We start from the raw sequence: 22,928 nt of genomic DNA, 5'->3' as shown, positions 1-22,928 counted from the left end.
AGCTGTTGGTAGGTGCTGATGTTCCCTTGGACAGAGTAATGCAAGGGCAGAGGTGAGTGTTGTCACCCAGGCTGACAGTGAGGCACTGCTGTCAGAGGATACCAAACTTCCTGTGGAAGGGAAGCTGGGAAGAGTCACAAAGGTAGAGCTGAGCAAGGCTCAGCTCTTGGACCCAATCCAAGAGGCTTGGGAAGGTAGCTATGGAGGCACCTGATCCTCAAGGAAAAGGGGAGTCTGTACAATGGAACAAAGGGTTACTGTATAGAGAGTGGACCCCTGAGGGAGGGCTAGAGATTGAGGTAATACAGCAGTTGCTACTGCCCAGAGCCTACCATCTGTCACTTCCAGCCATAGCCCATGACATTCATTTTGTAGGTGATAATGGCATGAAGCATACCAAGAGATGTATTATGCAGACCTTTTACTGGAGTGGGACTGCAAGGAAAGTAACAGGGCACTGCAAGACCTGTGAGCAGTGACAAAAAGTAGGCAAGGCAGGAGACAAGGGTAAATCTCCTTTGATGCTTTTGCCTGTGATTGAGGAGCCATTTCAGAGGGTAGCTGTGGATACTGTGGGGCCTCTGAGTAGTCCAAGTTCCACAGTGAAGAAGTATATTTCAATGGTAAAATATTATGTTACTAGATACCCAGAAATGGTGGCTCTGTCCTCCATCGGGGCAGAGAAGGTGACAAATGCTTTGTTAGAGATTTTCAGAAGAGTAAGTTTCCGGACAGAAATATTGACTGACAGAAGTGCCAATTTCATGTCAGAGCTGCTGGCTTATCTGTGGGAGAGCTGTGGGGTGAAGCACCTAAAGACAACCCACTACCACCCCTAGACTAATGGTCTTCTGGAGAGGTTAAGCTCTACACTAAAGACCATGCTAGAGGCATTTTCAGACCAGTGTAAGAGGGAGTGGGAAAAATATTTACCCCATCTGTTATTCACATACAGACGTACCCCAGGAATCCACAGGTTTTTCACCCTTTGAGTTGATGTATGGGCATAGAGTGAGGGGGCCTTTAGATTTGATTTGTGATGAGTGGGAGGGTGAGTGTGAATCACACAAGGAGTCTGCTGTGGCATACATCCTAAATCTCAGGACAAGGCTTAGGGAACTCATGGGCTTGGCCCACAAGAACCTAGCAGGAGTCCAACAGCAGAAAAAGGTTTGGTATGACAGGAATGCTTAAGCCTGAGAATATGCTGTGGAACAGCAGGCTATGGTGTTCATTCCTGTCAGACACAATAAGCTGCAGCCAGTGTGGGAGGGACCCTTCAAAGTGGTAAATAAGGTCAGTGATGTTAACTACAAGGCAAAATTGCTAGGCAGAAGGCAGGGGCACAAATTGTACCATGTTAACATGATGAAGCCTTACCATGATAGGGAATGACTGGTGCTATTTGCAGTGGGTGGCAGGAGGAGTCTAAGGGGGGGGATATGGCTAAATTGTGCCAGCGAACAATATTCCAAGTTATTAAGGTGGAGTTTAGGGTTGCAGACATATGATATGAAAGTGTAGCACCGTAGTGGGGTAGCAATGCCAATGCAGATGGGCTCTCACGACAAGGTATGGGTTAATATGTTCCCAGACAGGCTCATTTCCCTCAAGCCACGTTTCTCAAGGACCACTTGAAAAATTAGCTTGAGTCTTCAAAGGGAGGAGAGACGTGATGATGTGAGGTATTTCCAGCTATGCCAGGAGAAGCAGGGTAGTGGATGTGTAATATAAGCTAGCACAGATCATTGGAGTTTTGAAATTAATTATATGTCATGTGTACCTCAAACTGATTTGTACAGGTGCTTGTGCTGAAAATGTATTTGTAAAGCTGCTTGTGTTAAAAATGTACCAACAGTGGGTCCTGCTGGAATCTATCCATCTGTGTTATTTTTAATATTTCCTGGGATTGAAACTCTGGTGTTGATTGTAAATAGGTATTTAGTATTTTCATGTTCGTTTATTATTATTAAATATATTTAAACTTTTTATTGTACCTGGTCTTTTAGAGAATATTTTAACATTTGAGAGCACTTATATTTATCTGGTGACACTGTGGCCACTTCTGAAAGCCTTGCTGCACTGATCAAACACTAACATTTGTATTAGTATTAATTTTACTCAGTATAATTGGGTACCCTTGTAGGAGCCTTAGAGTAGCTGGCTTTGGAGTGTTCAGGTGGCAGTATCTACCTTATAGTCTGGGCAGAGACGGCATAGTTGGTAAATTTGTGCCAGCCTTTCATATATATGTATGTGTGTGTGTGTGTGTGTGTGTGTGTGTGTGTGTGTGTGTGTGTGAAAATCACATCTCAAAGAGTGTGTGTGTCAGCTACTTGGAGCAGGGACACAGATGAATGGTTTCACAGACAAGATGGTGGAGGACTTGGTTTGGAATACTTGGCTGAGGACTCAACTTTACAGCTGTCGTCAGTGTGGAGTCTTATTTGGTCGTGGTAAAAGAGAGGAAAACCGAGGACAGAAGTGTGTTTCCTGTGTACACTTAAGGCAAACTGTGCTTGGTGCAGAGAGCGGCATCTGGAAATACTGTGTGTATCTATTTTTGTTCCAAATGAACATCCCTTACCGGTGTCAGTATTGAGGACTGCGTCTCTCTGATTACTGGCCCAGAGGAGGGGCATCACACTGCTCTCTTTAGCTGCCCAAACATCACCTTTTAATAAAAGCACTCCCTACAGTCACATTCACACTCCTATACAAACACACACACACACACACACACACACACACACACACACACACACACACAACCTTTTATCAACAAACAAGCCCTCCCGACAGTCAAAAACAGGAACAAAAGAACTCACCACCCAGTCACATGTGCATGCTCCAACACCCCCACCACAAACACACACACACACACACACACACACACACACACATTCATGACGCTTCATTCATGCCTCTAGAGGCATGCACACACCATCATGTTATGGCTTTCACTTTTTCATCTTACAATTAAATTTTACACTGTTGATTGACTTATTAGGACCAAGTAGCATTTCTGGGGGAAAGCACATGGCTAGTTATAATTAGCCACTCCCCCAGACTGCCACATTATCATGATGCATTGGGTGAAACACCTTCCTCTGCAGTGAGGCCCTTGCTAGTGAGAAACTTCAGTGTTAGGGTTGTCCAAGAAGCGGAAAGGCTTATTGCAAGGGAGGAAGTGTACATATTAAGACTTACCCCTCATGGTAAGCCTTTCTGAATCCCAGTTTTTAATTATTTTCTCAGTGAATACTACAGTTTTAAGAAATATTTAACATTGCTGTGAAGGAAACTAAACCATAAGTGACTAGCAAGAAGAAGGGAAGTGGCATGACAATTAAGTCTGGGTGGCAAAAAGATTTCAGAAAGGTGCATTATGTGCTCTCCTTTACAACTGAATTATCCCATAATGGCCACAAATCAAGAATAAAATCATGCATCCATGTGAATATCCAACTGCTGAGATTGTCAGGATATAATACTAACATCTGTCTGCAGCTATATTTCACACCATATGCATGGTTTCCTATAGCAATGATTTTTAAGACATGTATTTATATATGCTGTCAAAGGTCAGAAAGTTACACCAAATCACAGAAAGAAATGGCAAAACTAAACAGCTGCTTTTCGTTTTCATGTACTTCAGTCAGTTCTGAGGTGCATCCCACTGTTTGCGTACATGCTTCACTTTCTCCTCGCTCACTTGCTCCTTTTCTTACTCCAACATTCTGAACTTTGGGGATGTATATATAAATATTTGTATTTGCCAGCATTTAATTGTTACATCTTTCTTTGCATATACATGTCGGTTTTGTGGGATTTTTTGTCTACTTATGTACCTCTGATTTCAGGCTCCTCTATGGCCATCTCCCCAATACTCCAATTTTCAGAGGTTCCAACACTGTGGTAGTACCCTCACACTTAATAATACTGGGGAGGGGTTTCCCCTTCAGAAGAGCCATACTCAGAAAAAGGCCTCTAGGTTCATTCCACCACATGTCTCTAAAGGGGACAGGGGCAGGCAGACAGCAATCATATTGCAGGTTGTAGTGTTTTGTTTTTTTCTAAGCCCTACACCCTCACCTTCATGCTGCCTTTCTATTTGGTGGGATGGGTAAGCAATTAGGTGTGGCCTGCGGGAACATGCTCAGCCTGGACCTTAGGATAGCCATGCCTCCTTGGCCTACCTCTCCACCCAGCTTAGAAATCATTTTTGAGTCCTGACCTCCACCGGGACTCAGCAAGCGAACTGCTCTCATCAGCATTCACCATCCCCCAGAATGGGCATGCCTATCCACCCTGCCAGCTCCATCAAGTGTCCAAACCAATAACGTAACTCTGGTTTCCTTGGTTACAAACAGAGCATCATGTCTCTATACAACTTGAGCTTGCTAGCTTTGTGTTTTTAAGTCTGATTTTCACAAATCTGCATTTGAGTTTTGTGAAATAATATAAATGCTGTACACTTATTATCAAGTCCCTTGAAGGCACATGAAGAAAAAAATCACTAAGAGCAGACTAGACATGGAAACTGTTACAGGCTGCAACTTAAAACAGCAACTGTAACTAGTAAGATGTGACACACTGAAAAACTGACTCAATTCTGAAAGAGTTTCAAATCTGCAAGTGAGCAAAGTGTTTAGTGTGAGCAGAATACAGATGCAGAATCAAATGAACTGGAACTTACGATAGGGAATAATTTAACCATTTAACTGATGAAACTAGATGCTGAACTAAAAAAAAGAAAATCTCAGTGCTGGCCTAGTGAATAGTATGCGGCATGTAGTTCTGTGTTTGCTTATCCTCATGTCTTGCCTGGCATACCCTTTGAAGACTAGCAGCAGAAACTAAGAAGGGATACCGACTGTAAGCAAATGTGGTGCATGGGTACATTATCATAATCACTTTTTTTAAGTATTCTTTTATGTTTTGTCATTGTCTTGCGTTTTCTTTTATTTTGCAAATCTTGCAAGGTAATTTTTCATAAGCTTACTGCTATCAGTGTTTTACATTTTATCTGTCATTTCCATGTAAATTTACAAACAGCTGCAGTAAAGAAAACATTTTTTAAAACTGAGTGGAGTTTCACAAGAAGTACAGAAATACATTTAACAAAACTGTCACAACTGACAGATGTTAATGAAAAATTCAACTACATGCCAATAAAACAGGCTTGGAATTACTAATTCATCAGACATGCAGTCCTGAAAATATACCAATGGTTTTACTTTATCTGTAAATATAATAGTCACCTTTTTTATTTCCACTTTCAAGTTGCAATGATTGCTCTGTGGACTGAACAAGGACTTCTTAAATCTTTCAATGACTCTTCTTTTCATGTTATGATGTAATGCAGGAGGAAGCTGCATAAAGAAAAACAATAATTATATATATTTCCCTATCAGTACCGTTTCAATTTCATCTTCATTCTAAGTAGAAGCTTTGTCATCTTTGTAGTGTTTTGTATATGCACGTATACATGTATGTAAGTCTGTATGCATTTATTTCTGTAATCACCATTTTTTTATACCACACTGTTATTAAAAACACTTCCAAATTCTTCCATCCATTTACTTTTTTCATTTTATTATTTTTTTCTCATTGAGTATACAAAGAGAGGCACAGTAATGCAGTATTTAGCATTGCTACCTGAAAAGGCTTGGTTATGGGGTGCCTAATGTGTTGAATCAGTATGTCTTTCCTCTGTTTGCATGTGTATTGCTGGGTACTCCTGTTTCCTCCCACATCCCATTAAGATATTATATAGGTGAATTTACAATCCATCAAGTTTCCCATAGGTGTGCGTGTGTGTGTGTGTGTGTGTGTGTGTGTGTGTGTGTGTGTGTGTGTGTGTGTGCACACGTGCGTGCATGTGTGTGCACGTGCATGTGTGCGTGCATTTGTGTGTCATACCTCTCAACTGTACCGAATTCCTCGGTATTTCCTGGTTTTGGGCTCAAAATAATAGGATGCCACGAATTTCCGATTGGCCCTTTTAAATCCTGATTTTGGCATGCATATAAAGGCACCAGAACCATAGGGCTTGGGGTTGGGGAGAGGGGAGGACGAGCACCCTCCCACTTTTAAGAGGTTTCAACAATAAATTAAAACAAAAAAGCCTCCATGGTGACGGCATCCTAGAGATCACTTAGATTTTATTAACATGTGGGATTTAAAACTTTCTCTAACTCTACAGGGCTGGATATAATGATACTTGTGCTTGAATTATAACCGCTGGCTGATAAACCTTTAGTCTTTATTGAGCCTGTATAATGCCTCATATGTTTGATGTGCCCATCCCATCTTTCAGAAATGAAGAGCACGAAATGGAAAGAGGATTCTTGGTATTATCAAAAATTCCACAGTATTATCTATGATTATGAATGTAAGGAAGAGAGGTGGGTTCTTGACAGATGCTCTTATAAAGTGCAGAGGGTAATGTGCAGCTTTGCTCACCTTGACATTTTTAAGTAATGTTTTTACCACTGTTGCTATTTGGCATTCTTTGCTGTTAGACAGATGTATAATAAATATGAAGAAAGGACTCTGTGGTATTATGATTGTATTATTCCATGTATTTCTCTACATGCATCAGAAATGTTGTTGGTGGACTGTTATTTTTTTGCTTGCACACCATATAGTAATCTATAATCCTAGCCTTAGCATTGTACTGGGGTGAGCTGAGGATACTGTCGACCATCTTCTGTCAGTGCCTTTGGTATGAAAGGATCATTCTTCCACCAAGAGCTGCAGTTTGTTCCATAGACTCTTATAATTTAGTTGAAAATGAAATTCTGTTTTGTCATTTAATAGTAAGTACGTGTGTAGCATGGCATAAGACAAGAACTTGAACTGATAATACCCTTCATGCCAAGTTCTCTAAAACAAGCCTGCTAATTCCTCACAATCATAGGTTCAGATCCAATCACAGAATCAATGGTTCGGTGCACTGATTTCTTTAAACCTTGCAAACAAGAAGTCAGCCAAGGAAATTTTATGGTGTTTTATGTTTTGATTGCAAACTGGCAGCAAATTGCAAAAATAAAGCTTATCTGCTGCTGATCATCATTAACTGGAGTTTGCATGATTCTTGTTACTGACACCTGAAATGCATAACACTAGCCTTCAAAACCTCAGACAAATAACGAAGAGCAGTAACTATAATTGTGTATGTGGCTCTCATGTGTTTGCAAACAAATGTGCAAACCCCTCAAGCTCTTAGCACAATAAACCTGGACAAAGCCTAAAAAAATTGGGGGGGGATAATGGGCCACAAATAGGGACAGATTTTAAATATTGATCTTATAAACTTACTAGAATTACAGGATTTATCTTAGGAAGCATTTTTTCTAAAGGATATGAAGTTTGAAACTCAAATGTATGCTATTATTTACTGATTTCAACCCTAAGTGATTACCAGACAACCACAAATTTTATGAGGAACAGACTGAAAATATGAAAAAAATCTGGACAGTCGGTGAAAATCTGGACATTTGAGAGGTGTACAAAATGGGTTGTTGTACATTACTATGCTTAAACTATATAAGATCAAGTGGACATTTAAATGTTAAAGGGATATGCATAAAGTTGCTGTAATGCAGCTGGAAACACTTTCCCACTGCTGACCCATGTGTGATGTTGGTATCAGATGAAAAGGTATGAAGGGTGCTGTGGGGGGAGGGGTACATCAGAGTTACAAGGACAGCAGCACTTAGCAAACATTGTCTACATCAGTCATTGACACTGGCAAGGACGGTGGCAATTAATATGTAAAATGTGTAACTTGGTTATATGAAGCTCTAAGTGGAATTTAAGTCACTTCTTGCTCTCTACTAACGCTGAGTTGGCTGAAACATGGTTTCCATTTCCATCTTCCTGGACTTTGTTTTGCAAGTTTTGTTGTTAGCTGCCCTGCCTGATAGTGCAGTAACATGTTTAATCATTTATTTACCTTGAACCATCTGGAGTCCTACCGTGTCGCTGTTTCAGGTCTGTGTTGGGGGGAGGGCACCACATGTATTATATGTAACAGGATCAAAAAGGACAGCGAAGCCAGAGGTGATAAAAAGACAATAGCCTGGCTCTAAGCAGTACACACATACTAACAACATGGGGGAAGGGCTTGCACTCTGCCAGTCAATACCAAGATGCCATAAGCATAGCTTTCAACGTTCCATCTCCAAAATGTGGAACACTACCTTTCAAAATGTGAGACACTCACAGCTTACTAACAATGCATGCTAGGAAGCCCATGGTTAGAATGTGTTATTTTAAAGTTCTAAAACATTCTTTTGATGAAATAATATGATTTAGTACTGTTTACCATGTATATTACTTAAAATAACAGTAACTGTGTGACAGACCTTTTCAACGTGGAACAGTGAGGAACACAGACATTAAGACTCAGAATAAGGAATGTTTTATTTATTTTATTTTTTATTTATTTTACATTTGTTGACTGGGCTAGCCTAACTGGATACATGTCCATTTTCAGTAGAGGCCCAGGGATAAAAGCTCCAAGACGTATAAATATGGGGATATAAGCTCCAAGACAGATACGATATAAAAAGTTTCAACAGTCCAAAGTTAAATAGCTGTTGGTAATATAAAGTGCAGTAATCATCATAAGCATAACTCAAATAGTAATAGGTAAATATACAAGAGATGTTACTATATACATATATTTAAATTGTCATGACGTAGTCTTTGGTTTCTTAAGGATATGTCTATAAAGGTGAGGATTATTCATTAGTGGAAGGGAGGAAAGTTAGTCAGGGTTAGTACAGGGACATAACCAGTGGGTATGGAGGAATAGTTTTAGCTTCTGTTTAAAAAGAATTAATGAAGACAGAGATACGAGTTCAGTGGGTAAAAGATTCCAGTGCTTTCCAACAGCATTAAAGAAGAGGGAGCCTCCTGCCAAGTTGTTGGCTTTGCAAGTATTGATAAGTATTTTGTTTGAGGAGCATAAATTCTTAAGATTGTTGTAAGGGGTAATGATGCTAGTGAGTATTGGAGTGTTGGTGGGATGGTAAAGTGTTTTATGGGCTATAGTAAGCTGGTGAAATTGAACTTGGTTTGGAAATTTAAGCCATCCGAGTTGCTTTAGATTAAGACAGTGATGTGTTCTAAAAGGAGAGGCAGTTGCAAATCTGGCAATATTATTATACGAGATTGCCAGTTTATTTAGGTTGTTCTTAGAAAGGTTAGTATAGACAGGTGAAGTATAGAGTAGAGTGGCGATTAAGTGAGTTCTAGCTATAGTGGTCCTGGCTACTGGAGTAAGAAAGGGTTTAATTCTATAGAGGGACCCTAATTTTTTGTTGATTGTTTTTACTGTGCTGTTTATATGAGTTAAGGTTGCTCTATTGTTATTCCTAGAAGTTTGGTGGTAGGTTCAGGAAATATGAGAGTGCCATTATTAGATGTGAGCGAGAAATGTATTAGGGTGGACTTTCGGGTTGGAGTGAACAGTAAAAGTTTAGTTTTTTGGGGGTTTAAGAGGAGGCAACAGTTTAAAAAACATTGTTCTACAGTACTGAATGCATTTTGGGTAAGGGACTGTAGTTCAGTTGGAGAAGTGGCTGAACAGATTATTGTAGAGTCGTCTGTGTAATGAATGCAGGTGGTGTGAGGAATTGAAGAGTGAAGGTCATTGATAAAGATGGAAAATAGGAGTGGGCCTAATATGGAACCCTGAGGAACACCAAGGGAAATGGGAAAGTGGTTAGATAGTTTATTGTCCCATAGTACAGCCTGTTGTCTATTGTCTAAGTAAGATTTAAACCAATTTATTGCTAGAGGTTCAAATGAAAGGGATTTCAGTATATTTATGAGGAACTGGTGATCGACCATATCAAAAGCTTTAGATAAATCAATAAAGACTGCAGAGGAAAGAGTATTGTTGTTACGGGTTTTGTTAATGCAGTCTGTGAAGGATAGGAGGGCAGTGGTGGCACTAGGGAAAGGTCGGAATCCATGTTGACAGTTGGCAAGTAAGTTATTTTAAAGTAGGTGGTGAAGTAGTTGCTTATGGATGCATTTCTCCATTATTTTTGCTAGGGGGGATAGTAGAGCTATAAGACAGTAGTTAGAAAAGTCATAAGAGTTCTCAGTACGTTTCTCATACTGAAGGCATGTGAGTGGTATGGAAGACTAATTTCACAGTCAAAAGTCTTTAACATTTTTGGAGAGAACAGGTCATATGGGCCACAGACACTACTCACACACACACACACACACACACACACACATATATATATATATATATATATATATATATATATATATATATAAAACATCAACTTACCATTTCATCGAATTTCAAAACAGCGAGACGAAAACGTCAGAATTTTACAATCATAAACTCCCAAAACATCATATTTTCTCTCCGGGAAAGTAACCACTTGGCCACCATGGTGAACTTTGCCCTTTCTCCACTGTAGCATGATCTCAGAGTTGGTATATTTAAGTGGGGGGTGTAATTTGCTTCTGTTTATAATGTTATCATTGGTGCCCAAGTGGTTACTTTCCCGGAGAAGAAATATGATGTTCCAGGAGTTCGTGATTGTAAACTTCCGACATTTTTGTCTTGCTGTTTTGAAAGTTGACAAAATGAGAAGTCAACAAAAGTTGACAAAATGAGAAGTCAACCTTTTAAAGTAGACAAATATATATATATATATATATATATATATATATATATATATATATATATATATATATATATATTATACATGTATATTTATATTAATTTGAGACATTGACTGAATAAGATCCTACAAAATAATATACATTTTCTGAAGTAAAAGAAGTGTATAACTCTAATTATTGTCATTGTATAGTGTGTGATTCACCACCTTCTCTCCAAAAGTCACCAGTTTTAGGAGGGACTTGGGATTAAGAAGAGAGATCTAGATAGAGCTAAAATAGAAGTCTAATTTGGGGACAATTAAAGGTATGAGTCAATGCCCAAATTCAGCAACTACCAGATTTGTTTACAGAACCTACTAATGCACATTGGTATTTAAATAACTACAAGAGCAGAAGGTTTCCAAATCAGATTTATTTTATTTATTGATCAGAATGATCTGGTACCCACATGTTGACAACAGTGGCTCCTTATACCAATGATTGTTATGAGAGACTTTAGTTTCCTATTAAGATTAATGGAGTGCAGAGTTCTTTATATATGATGTTACAGTTACTGAAGTGTGTTAGTTTAAGGAATTTACTTAAGGGTGTAGCTAACGTGACATTAGTCTGTACATGCTAGAAGTGTGGTGGGGCTGAAAGTTTTTTGTTAATGCTGTAAAGGGACTTTAACTGGTGTTTATGTGTGAATGTATATTTCCTGAGTTAATGTTAAATTGGGGAACATTTTCACAATTATTTGAATGTTGGTATCCCACAATTCCATTGAAATGGTCAGAGTAGTATTATTATACATGCAAATTTTATGTTGATTAGTGTCCAGATTTTTGACCAGTTGTACCTAGTTTTCATGTGCCTTTGTCCAGATTTTGCTGTCTCCAGGTTGAGACATATGGTGTGTGTGTGTGTGTGTGTGTGTGTGTGTGTGTGTGTGTGTGTGTGTTTATATCCTGTGACTGAACTGGCATTCTGCCCAACCTTAGGTCTTTGCCTTATGGCCACAGATGCCATAACAAGCTCTAGCTCTCCACTGAATTGAACCAGTTTAAGCAGGTAATTAGAGGATGAATGAAAGAATGAATATACATTTTTTTCTAAACCTTATCATATACTGACCTTATTCAATGCTATCATTAATCAGATGTAAGTATTTACAGCAACAATATGATAAAAATATGTTTACTGAGAACACTTCTACCAATAATATGCCATAGCTTTACTTTTTTAGAAATATCAAAACTTGGTAAGAAGTAAAAAAAAAAATACCTTACAGTGCTTAACATTTAAACTTTATGATTATAAGTGAAAAAACAAGCATAATTACTGATAGAGCCTTTTATTAATCCTGATTACATAACAAAACTAGCTGTTATGTAATCAGGATTAATAAAAGGCTCTGTCAGTACTTATGCTTGCTTTTTCACTTATAATCATAAAGTATAAATGTTAAGCACTGTAAGGTATTTTTTTTTACTTCTTACCAAGTTTTGTTCTGTGTGGCGACATGCGCGAATGGGCGTTCCTTCATTGAAGGTTGTGCGTTAGGCTCGGCAAGCCAGCACGTAAAACTCTACTGCCAATCATTAGCGGACCGGAGTTCCGCTGTGGCGACCCCTAACCGGGAAAAGCCGAAAGACACAAAAAACATAACAAAACTAGCTGTCTGCAAAATTTCTATGTTTACTTATAAAATCAGCAGTGCTGCATCAGTTAAACTGCAGTGTGTATATAAATAATAAGAGATAGCATGGTTTCCTGTTCTTGCATGCATAATCTTTAACACCTTTCAAAAACAGAATAAGGAACTCTTTAAATGTGCAACAGAACAATCCACATAAAGAAAATGAACCTAGAACTGAGGATTTTTATTGACATATGTTAACTCCTTCCTATTCATTTCCATGGACTATGACTTGTGAAGCAGCTTTAAAATTTAAACAACCACAAGCATATTAACTCTGTCAAAATTATGACAACTGCGTAAATAATCCACAGATTAAATTATGTTGTTCTACCTCAGAGGTTTACCCTGGCATTTCCCACCATACTTAATAGATATTGCTTTATCTAGACTTTGGCTGAGATGGATTTACAGATCAGGTCAGCAGGGGTAAAAGCACTTCTGAAACCCTTAAGTCCCTCAAATTGGGATATAAGGTTGGCTTTGGTGTGATTCCTGAATGCAGTGGAGTTTGTGAACAATGGTGTTCAAATCTTTAAGGAAAAGATGACAATCTAATGGTTAGATATTATCAAGGTGGGAATAACTTTAGTAGAATTGCAAGCAAAGGCTGCATTAATAAGGGCAAGGTTAAGTATATTTCTCCACTACTTGAACAAGTTGCTTGAGGGAGTTATCAATAACATTTAGAAAATGCTGTACATATTTATGGCTAGTTGTGTAAAACTTCCAATTGAAGGATAATTACAGTCATCTAGAATTAGGGTATTGAGATTAACAGATATGGAATCCAACTTGCCCAAGTACCTACTGTGGCCTTCTGGCCTAGCTGTTAATAGTGTGATATTTGACACTATTAAACATGACCAAAATGATAAGGAGCTTGAATTCACAAGCTTGTAGAATATGGTGTGAACTTATATTTGAAAAGACAAAAGCACATATTTTCACCCACCAACTAAACAGCATAAAACTGTTAAAATCTGTAGCTGCTGTAAACATAGTATGATCAGAACATTGAAATCAAGTTTTTTTATATCACCATATAAATGTGCTATCAGGAAGACATCCAAGACATCCAAGTTAGTCAATCTGTTGTTCAGACAACAAACACTCACTTAATCAACCTTAATTTACATAGGAATAGTGTTTATTAGGCTGGACTTTGCCTAAAAAACACATTATAGGGCAAAAAAGTCTTAGGCAATATGGAGATGCCCTGAGGAGAGAGAGGGGGGGGGGTGAAGGCCAGTCTCAGCAGAGCAGGACAGCCTGGCAACATAGTCTCCAATACTAATGCAAACTTGATTCCCCTGGATTTGACAACAATTAATAAATCAGTTTTTGAAATCAATTGTTTTTGTTTGAAACTAGGTATCATTCTTGCAGAAAGCAAGATACTGTTTAGGGCAAATGTCTTGTCGACATTTGGCACATGCATATAAACTTAGCAATATATCTTTGCATCTCACTCTGTGTAGCATCTAAAATCACTCACCACAATGTAGGCAACAATGAGAGTATACTCATAATTGAACTGAAGGGACCAACAGGATGCTGTCATATCCTAAATCTTTGGACCAGAGGGATAATTGACAGGGACCCTACTCTTACAATGCCTAGTGAGAGAAGCAATAGTGTTATTAAATATAAAGTCACTTATTATCATGTGTAGCTACAACCTCAGGATTTCTTTATAGTAAAAGGTATGAAGACAGGAGGACTCAAATTGTGGGTGAAGCTGTAAGTGAAAATGTGGACAATATTTGTTCAGATGACAGCTTGGGGAATAAGAAAGTAAGAGCTCTGGCTTTAAATCAGCAAAAGAGGTGAACTACCACAAGATTATGTAGAAGGCAGCCTCAACTGTCCTACCATTAAGTAAATGAGCTAGATCAATAGATGCATTTTTAACTTGAAGGACCGCAGAAAAAACAATGAGAAATGCAGATAACCACAGTCAAACCTGATGATTACAAATCAAAAGTATGAAATTAACTATTGTAGTGCTATAAGTAAAACTAGCTTGGAGCACTATGCTGTGCTTAACACAGCAGGTTCAGGTTCAAGCCCTGAAAACTGCAACTAAATTTTATCCTCTTCATTTTCACATTTCATATATTCCATGTTCAAAGGCATGAAATAGAATGCTGCATCTGCATTTAATTTCTGCCTTATGTGAACAGACAGTGGTGTCCAACATCTGTTGGAGCAAGGGGACATATGGTTGCATGATTTAAAGGAATAATTTAAAGTTACACAATTAGGGCTATTATATATATTAGAGGAGACATAAACTATTACTTGTATGTGAAAGCAGTGGCAGCTGGTGAGTTCAAATCGAAGGGGGGCTGCAGGAGACAGCTAAATGGGTGGGTCTAATGGGAATGGGTGTGACCAACCAGAAAGGGGAGGGGCTATGCTCAAAACCACAAAAACTGGAACTTTAATTAAATACGCTGCCCTGGGTGCCAAACTGTCATTATGAGAGTCCAATCAAGACAATGTGAAGTGTAGAAGAATATTTCAATGCATTAGCTGCATGACAGCTTACTTAATATCTAGATGGAAACAAAAAGGCTGTGAGGCATGAAAAAATAAATTACTTTTTAAATACATTACTGGAATGCCAGTCAAAATCAAGTGCAAGAAAATAAGCAGCACTCAACTCTAACCACTTCTTCTTGCACTGCAGTTCTAATTATAATTTATATTCAGCTTTATTAAAGTACCAAGTAACATGCTGAAAGTAGCAATCTCTGTGATACCTTACTTGTAAAAATGTTTCTTATCCAAAAAAGACTTGCTGCCTGACAACAACTATCTACTTGTTTCATGGGGAAAAGATGATCAAAGTAAAAAATGAATAGCAAACAAGAAACCAGCTCAAGATACATTGCTTAAAGGATTACTGTACAGGTAATGGACCATACATGATATACTGGCATTCTGTTTGGTTTACAGGTAAAGCCTGTAAAGATGACTGCAAGTCTCCAATAATGTAATGAGCTTCTTAAAATAATGTAATCCTGTCCTTTACTACAAATACTGTCATATGCATTTCAATACCCAAGGCTTATACATTATCTAGTTATGCAAGTATTCTCTGCATGGCAACAGAAAGGCTTTCACTGTTGGCAATTCTTTAACAGTATGATTATTAAAGCTTACTTGCATCTTACAATCTCAGACAAGCTTACCTGATGGTCTTTAAAGCATTGCTACTTAAACACAGAGCAACAGGCACTTTCTGAGTAATAATAAGCATAAATCAATAGTATAAATATGACAAACCAGAACATTCTGCAAAATCAAGGACAGAATAAAAGTAGTACTTGTGTCTACCTTGGATGGGGGGATACTCTGCACATTTACATTGCATAACTGCTCCTTGCCTTGCTTGGACACATCCAGAGTCACACTACATGAGGCAGTGGGGTGCAACAAGTACATCACAATTTGAAATGTCTCTGGCTGACTGTGATGGCCCTGACACATTTGTCATACCTCTCAACCTCAGAGCAAGAAATCTGGACAAAGCCATACATAGAAGTGGGACAAGGCCCAAAAATAAGGACAATTTTAAATATTGCTCTTATAAACTTAGAAAGGTAATAGAGTAGTAGGTCTTGCATTAGTATGAATTTTTGAAGGGTATGAAATCTGAAACTCAAATGTCTGTCATTATTTTCTAACTTCAGTCTTTAATGATTTGCTACTAATTTGCCAAAAAAACAAAATTTTTATGAAAAATGGACCAAAAATGTGATGCAAAAATATAAAATAGCCACACAATACAGCTGGGAACCTGTCAAAGAAAGGACACTGTTTTAATATTAGTACTGCTAACTTGAGCAGCTGACAAAATAAAATAATTTACATGCATTTCTGAAATAAAAGTAATCTATAACTCTGATTATTACAGTTATTTCTTAATTGTAAACCCTCCATGTTTTCTTCCAAAATTGCCGTTTTGCGGTGGGATTATTAGGGGAAGAGCAACATTTTGAGCCAAAATCGGGGACAGTTGAGAGGTTTGGATATGCCTAATTCTTTAAAGCAATTTATTTGCATGTACCTCTCAACCTGTTAATGCAGGAAATCTGGACAAGGCCAAATATACTTATAAACAGTACAAAAAATTGTTGTATAAACTGAGACAGTTTTTAGAATAACAGGTCTTGCTTTAGCATGCATTTTTCTGAAGGTTATGAAGTCTGAAACTCAGTGTCTGTCATTATTTAGTGACTTAATTCCTAAATTATTTGCCAGAAAACCACACATTTAATGAGGATCAAACCAAAAATAAGAAGCAAAAATTTATTTATTCTGTGAAAATCTGGACAGTTGAGAGTTATAGTTCAGCCGGGGCTGTCTTTGAGTTTGTCGCCCTTCCCCCTCACAAAATCATGGTCGAATGGAGCCTCCCCCCTTCAGCTATTCCAATGAACCATTACTTGGCTATTTCACCCCATTTACCATAAACACTAATTGCATACTGCTTTACTTCTACGATGATTTGGACTTCATTTGAAAGTTTTATTTTACATTTTACAGCACAAACACTAAGACATCTGCTAAACAAAGCAATGCAATCTCACAATGAAAACAGACTTAGCATTAAAACTTCTCTGCCCTTGAAACTCACATTCACTGAAACAGCATTGAAACCCACATTCAAAGAAAATACATTTTGCCACTGACAGATAAAGATTAACTTTGGTCTGTTTTCAAATCATAGGCCCCTTGCACATGAAACATACACGTGGTCTTTGATACACCTTTCTGATTTTATTAAATGATATTCCTTGTACAATATAGTACAGTTGTAGAGGGTGTTTTAAATTTATTTTGAACATTTTTCCAGTAAACAATGAAACAGAATGCATGCACCAATAATGACAAAACTGCCCAATTCAGAACATTTTTCCAGTAAACAATGAAAAAAATGCATGCACCAATAATGACAAAACTGCCCAGTTCAGAACATTTCTATCATAAAAGTCTACTCAGACTTCTACAGTCCACCAGTATCAGTAAATATGCATAATCTCTGAAGAAGTAAAAGTCATCTAAATAATTCCACATTAAAGAAATCTGTAACTAATGAAGAGGTTGCTGCTAGCAAACAACTGTATATTTCATTGTTTCATCTACAAATAAAGTGTCTGTTGCCCTTGAGGTATAAATTGCTTATGTTTCATTAAAAAACAATAAGCTAGTAATACTGCAATAGGGACTGGATGGCAAACTGGTAACAGGTTCAGAGTTACTAGGTATCTTCCCCAAAAAGGACTGCAGCATCCACCCCCTTTACAATACAGTACAGTATCAGCAAAGCATCTAGCTACTGTGGGAGTTGAACCCACAGCCTTCTGCATCAAAAGCAAGTACACTACCTGTTGTGCTATTAACAATTCAAGCAGACTCAGCATAAGCATCACTAAACTTCTGTTCCCCTGCAGCTCTCAGCTTCTTGTAAAATCTACTTGACACTCAGCTGTATCTCTCAACTTTGCAGCACAAGTATTCTAGAAAAGCCAAAATTTAGGGGGGGGGGGCAAAAGACCAAAAAACAGGGACACATTTTAAACATTGCTTGTATAATGTTGGAAAGTTGCTAGAATAAAATGCTGTGTTACCACCATACATTTCACTGCCAAGTATTGAACCCAGGACCCTGTGCAAAACAGTCAGAGCAACATATCACTATGCCAAATCAATCAACTATTTTATGAAAGAGGAAGACTGAAACTTAAATGGCTACATTCATTGAATTCAGTTCTCACCATAGCTGTCAACATCTTAGCACAAAACACCTGAACAAAGCCAATAATTGGGGAATACAGCCCCGAAACATATTCAGTGAATTCGGTTCTCACAATAGCTCTCAACCTCTTAGCAAAAACACATAGACAAAGCCAGTAATGCGGGAATACAGCCCCCAAACATATTCAGTGAGTTCAGTTATCACCATAACTCTCAACCTTGGCACAAAAAACCTGGACAAAGCCAATAATGGGGGAATACAGTCCCAAAAATAGGGACAAATTTCAAATATCCATCTTATAAACTTATAAACTTCCTATAATGAGAAGTTATGTACCTACCATATTGTTCCATGTTAGTTGTCTTCTTCTCGCCTTCTTTCTTGCTGGATCGTCTCCGACTCGGATTATGCCAAAGCTCGAGAGCTATTTTTACCGGCTCGAGGTAACCCTGTATCCCACAATGCTAGGCGCTAACTACCCAGATCTCGTTTGATAGCTAACACTATAGCAGTTCTGCCCCCAGAACAAAGGAGAGAATGGCATACCCATATAGATAGCAGAAAGGGATAACCACTGGAGACCATAGTGGGAGAAAGGAAAGGCTCCTTAGGATCCTAACGGTCTGTCCAGGCTAGGGGGTTGGAGGGTGGGACGCAAGAAAGAAGGCGAGAAGAAGACAATTAACATGAAACGTTATGGTAGGTACATAACTTCTCAATGTTAAGTTGTCAATCTCGCCTTCATTCTTGCTGGATGGGACCGCTTCCCTAGCACCTTAACCCTGGGTGGCTCGTTGGAACAGACTCTTGAGGACGGTGGAACCAAAGTTAGCTCGGCTTCTGGAGGCCATGTCCAATTTGTAATGAGAAATAAAGGTATGGGGAGAGGCCCATGTGGCTGCCGTACAAATTGAATCTAAGGGCAACCTGTCCTGAAAGGCTATAGACGTAGCTAAGGCTCTAGTTGAATGCGCTCCAGGTCTTGAAGGAAGGTTTTGACGCCTTAGTTCATAGATGAAAGTGATGACAGAGGCCAACCACCTAGAAAGGGTTACTTTGGAAACTGGAAGGCCTTTCTTCCCTTCAGCATAAGATAGGAAGAGCTGGTCAGATTTCCTAATTTGCTTGGTTCTATCCAAGTAGTAAAGGAGTTGGCAATGAACATCCAAGAAATGCAACTTTTGTTCTGCTCTGTCAGAGTAATTAGGGAAGAAAACTGGGAGATCGATAGTCTGGTTTAGATTTGCCTCAGAATATATCTTGGGTAAAAAGGAGGGGGTTTGTTCTGAGGGACACTCTATCTTTATGGAAAACAAGATAAGGAGGACGAACGCAAAGGGCGTGAAGTTCTGAGACTCTCCTCGCAGAGGTTATGGCTACTAGAAACAAAGTTTTCCATGAGAGTAACTTCAAGCAACAGGAAGCTGCAGGTTCAAAGGGAGGGAGAATCAAGGAGATTAAAACTAGATTCAAATCCCACTGTGGTGGGGGATGTCTAACCGGGGGCTTGAGTAAAAAGATACCTTTGAGGAATGCTTTACAAAGTTTATGAGACATAATGGAGGAGTCTGCCAAGCCAACATGAAAATATGAAATGGCCGCTAACTGGACTCTGATAGTGGAGGAAGAAGAACTTGAATGAAAGAGTCCGGCCAAAAAATCTAAGACCGATTGGATAGGAGCCACAAATGGGTCTATGTTCCTAGATTTTGCCCAGAAGGAAAAACGTTTCCATTTGCTGGTATAAATCCTCCTGGTAGAAGATTTGTGAGAAGCTAAAATTATGTCACGTACCAAATGGGAGATAAGGGAAGCCTGGCTAAGGTTGGAAGTGGAGCAACCAAGCTGTGAGATTGAGAGAGGGGAGAGATTGGTGCAGCTTGCCCGACTGATGGGTCAAGAGATCTGGAACTGGGTCCAGATGCCAGGGCTGCTCCAAGAGGTAATGGTGCAGGAACGGAAACCATATTTATCGAGGCCAGTATGGAGCAATGAGACTCATCGTGGATCTCAAGGCGGTAGCTTTCTGAATCAACTGAGTGATTAATGGAAAGGGGGGAAAGGCGTACAGGAGACCCCGGGGCCAATCATGGACTAGAGCGTCTCTGGGAGGGTGGCCGGGAAGAGGGAAGAGAGTGAAAAATTCATGGCATTTGCTGTTCTGGGGTGTAGCGAAAAGATCGCAGCAAGGCTGACCCCATTTTTTGAAAATTTTTTCCACTACTGACTGCTTGAGAGACCACTCATGCGGCATGAGAATGGCTCTGCTCAGCCTGTCCGCTATGACGTTGGACTTCCCGGGGATATGCGTTGCTATCAGAAACCGTTGAGAGGAGATCGCCCACTGCCAAAGTCTGAGTGCTTCTCGACATAAGGGATAGGACTTGGTTCCGCCCTGCTTGTTGATGTACCACACTACGGACATATTGTCCATCTGAACTGCAATCGTCCCGATGGGAAGAGAGTCCTGAAGGGCTTGCAACGCTAAAAGAACTGCTCTCATCTCTAGGACATTGATGTGCAGGTGGCACTCGAAAGGTTGCCAAGTGCCCTGGACCATCCTGCCCTGAAAATGCCCCCCCCACCCGTTCAGGGAGGCATCCATTGTCACTGTAGCAACCGGGGGGGGGGGAGAACGAAGGGTCTGCCCTGAGACACTTGAAGGGAGACCATCCACCAAGACAGGTGTTTCTTGCATAATTGGGTTATCAAAATGTAGTGTGACATCGGGAGCTGCTGGAAGGACCACTGAGAGAAGAGCATCCATTGCAGGAGTCGCATGTGGAATCGAGCTAAGGGAAGCAACGTAATGGCAGCTGCCATGAGACCTAGAGTCTTCAGTACAAACTTGGCCTGAATTTTGTTGTTCTGAAGCAGGATATGAACATGTTCGCAAATATCTGAGTTTCTTTGAGCCATCAGTTTTGCAGAGAGTTCGACTGTGTCTAATATGGCGCCTATGAAGGTAATAGACTGACAAGGCGACAAGGCAGACTTTTCGAAGTTTCTTCGCAAATCTGAATGGTGCAATCTCTGGCTTGAATAAGTTGACACCTGGTGGTGGCGGTAAGGAGCCAGTCGTCTAGATATGGAAACACCTGGAATCCTTGACGCCTCAGATGAGCCGTAACCACTGCCATGCATTTGGTGAACACTCGGGGGGCTGTAGTGAGACTAAAGGGCAGGGCCCTGAACTGGTAGTGACTGGCTCCCAGCCGGAAGTGGAGAAACCTTCTGGAGCGTCTGTGCATTTTGATGTGGTAGTACGCATCCTGAAGGTCTATAGAGCACATCCAATGGTCCTGACCCAAAAAGGGTAGAATGGACTGTAGCGTGACCATCTGGAACTTCGTTCTTTGAACAGACTTGTTCAGTCTGCTGAGATCCAAAATTGGTCTCCAGTCCCCTGTCTTTTTTGGTACTAAAAAGAACTTGGAGTAGATTCCAGATCCTTGCTGGTCTGCTGGGACTGGCTGGATGGCCCTTTTTCTTAGCAGTTTTGAGATTTCTAATACTGCTTGTTCCCTTAGACCAGGTAGAACATCTGGAAGGGGCCTGTTTGGCTGTTTTGGGGTGTGGACAAAGGGAATTTTGTAACCCTCGGATATGATCGGCCGTACCCATGTGTCTTCGGTAAGAGAAAGCCAGGCTTTTGGGTACAGTGATAATCTTCCCCCGACTGCCTCCGAAGATGGACAGTCGGGCAGCTTCTCAGGGATGCTGGAAGGGTTGGCCAGAGACAGCTTCTCTGCTACCCTGATTCTGCGGACCCCCTCTGCACCTGGGGTGGCATCTATTGTTGTCGTCCCCCCCGCCTCTAGAGGGGAATTCGCCTTGTGTGTCCGGCGCGACTCTCTGTGGTTTGCGGAACCACATTTTTCCACCCTTCTGACCTTTGGGGTATGGTCTGGATGGGGTGGAAAAACGGACTCCCACGGCAGAGAGAGTCTTGCCGTCTTGTTCGCATCTGGTCAAAGTATCCTTCACCTGAGGTCCAAACAACGCCGAACCATCAAAGGGAGAGTTGGTGAAGGATGCCTTGAAGGGGTCAGCAAAGTTGCAAAGCCGCATCCATGCATGTCATCTTAAGGCCACACCTGTGCCTGCAGCCCTACTCGCCCCATCGGCCACATAAGAAATAAGCCGCATGGAGGAGTTAACAATCGAGTTTAGGGTTGCCAGCTGGGAGTTGATTTTGTCCTGAGACCCCGCAGCTGTTGGATCCTGTAGTGTGTTACCCATTTCTTTGAGCAAGTCTTGTTGAAGACGGCTGAAATGACATAAGTAATTCAGCGACCGCATGGTAAAGGTTGCTGAAGAAAACATCCGCTTGCTGTACCTATCCATGGTCCTAGATTCCTTATTAGGAGGATGGATAGGTACCGAAGGATCAGCCAGTTCCTTCTTAGTGGCTGCAGCCACCACCATGGCATCAACAGGGACACCCTTGGTCAAAAACTGTTTATCAGCAGGGGTTGTGATAAATTTTGAAGGCCTCTGCAGGGTTGGTTCCATCGAGTCAGGGGCCATCCATGCCTTCCTGGCCACCACTTCCATAAGGGGGTCAAAGGGCGGAGACACCCAGGAGGTGGAAGGGCGAGAACCAAACGCCTCTAGGTAGACCGACTCATCCTCGGAAGGGTTGAGGGTAGACCAGTTCCCCCTCTGCTTGAGGATCTCAAGGATGTCAGAGAAGGAGACATCCTCAGAGGGGGATCTTGGGGACCCCTCCGACTCATCCAAGTCGGTATCGGATGTGACAGACTCAGGGAAGTCCAGATGCTTCCTCTTACATTTCCTCTTCCGAGGGGG

General features: G+C 40.3%; 1 protein-coding gene across 1 annotated transcript in view; it reads right to left on the bottom strand.

The window, feature by feature from the left end:
- NEK10 (NIMA related kinase 10) overlaps nucleotides 1-22,928 on the bottom strand; it is a 3,576,599-nt gene that overhangs the window by 296,941 nt on the left and 3,256,730 nt on the right. Inside the window, exon 34 of the mRNA XM_044064761.1 lies at nucleotides 5,265-5,375. Coding sequence (XP_043920696.1) covers nucleotides 5,265-5,375 — 111 coding nt within the window. The remainder of the gene's footprint in view (nucleotides 1-5,264; nucleotides 5,376-22,928) is intronic.

This window comes from Protopterus annectens, chromosome 3.part0 (assembly GCF_019279795.1).
Source record: "Protopterus annectens isolate FY-2018-M chromosome 3.part0, PAN1.0, whole genome shotgun sequence".
Taxonomy (NCBI): domain Eukaryota; kingdom Metazoa; phylum Chordata; order Ceratodontiformes; family Protopteridae; genus Protopterus; species Protopterus annectens.
Note: the sequence above shows the minus strand (reverse complement) of the source record. Positions and strands in the feature narration are given on the sequence as shown.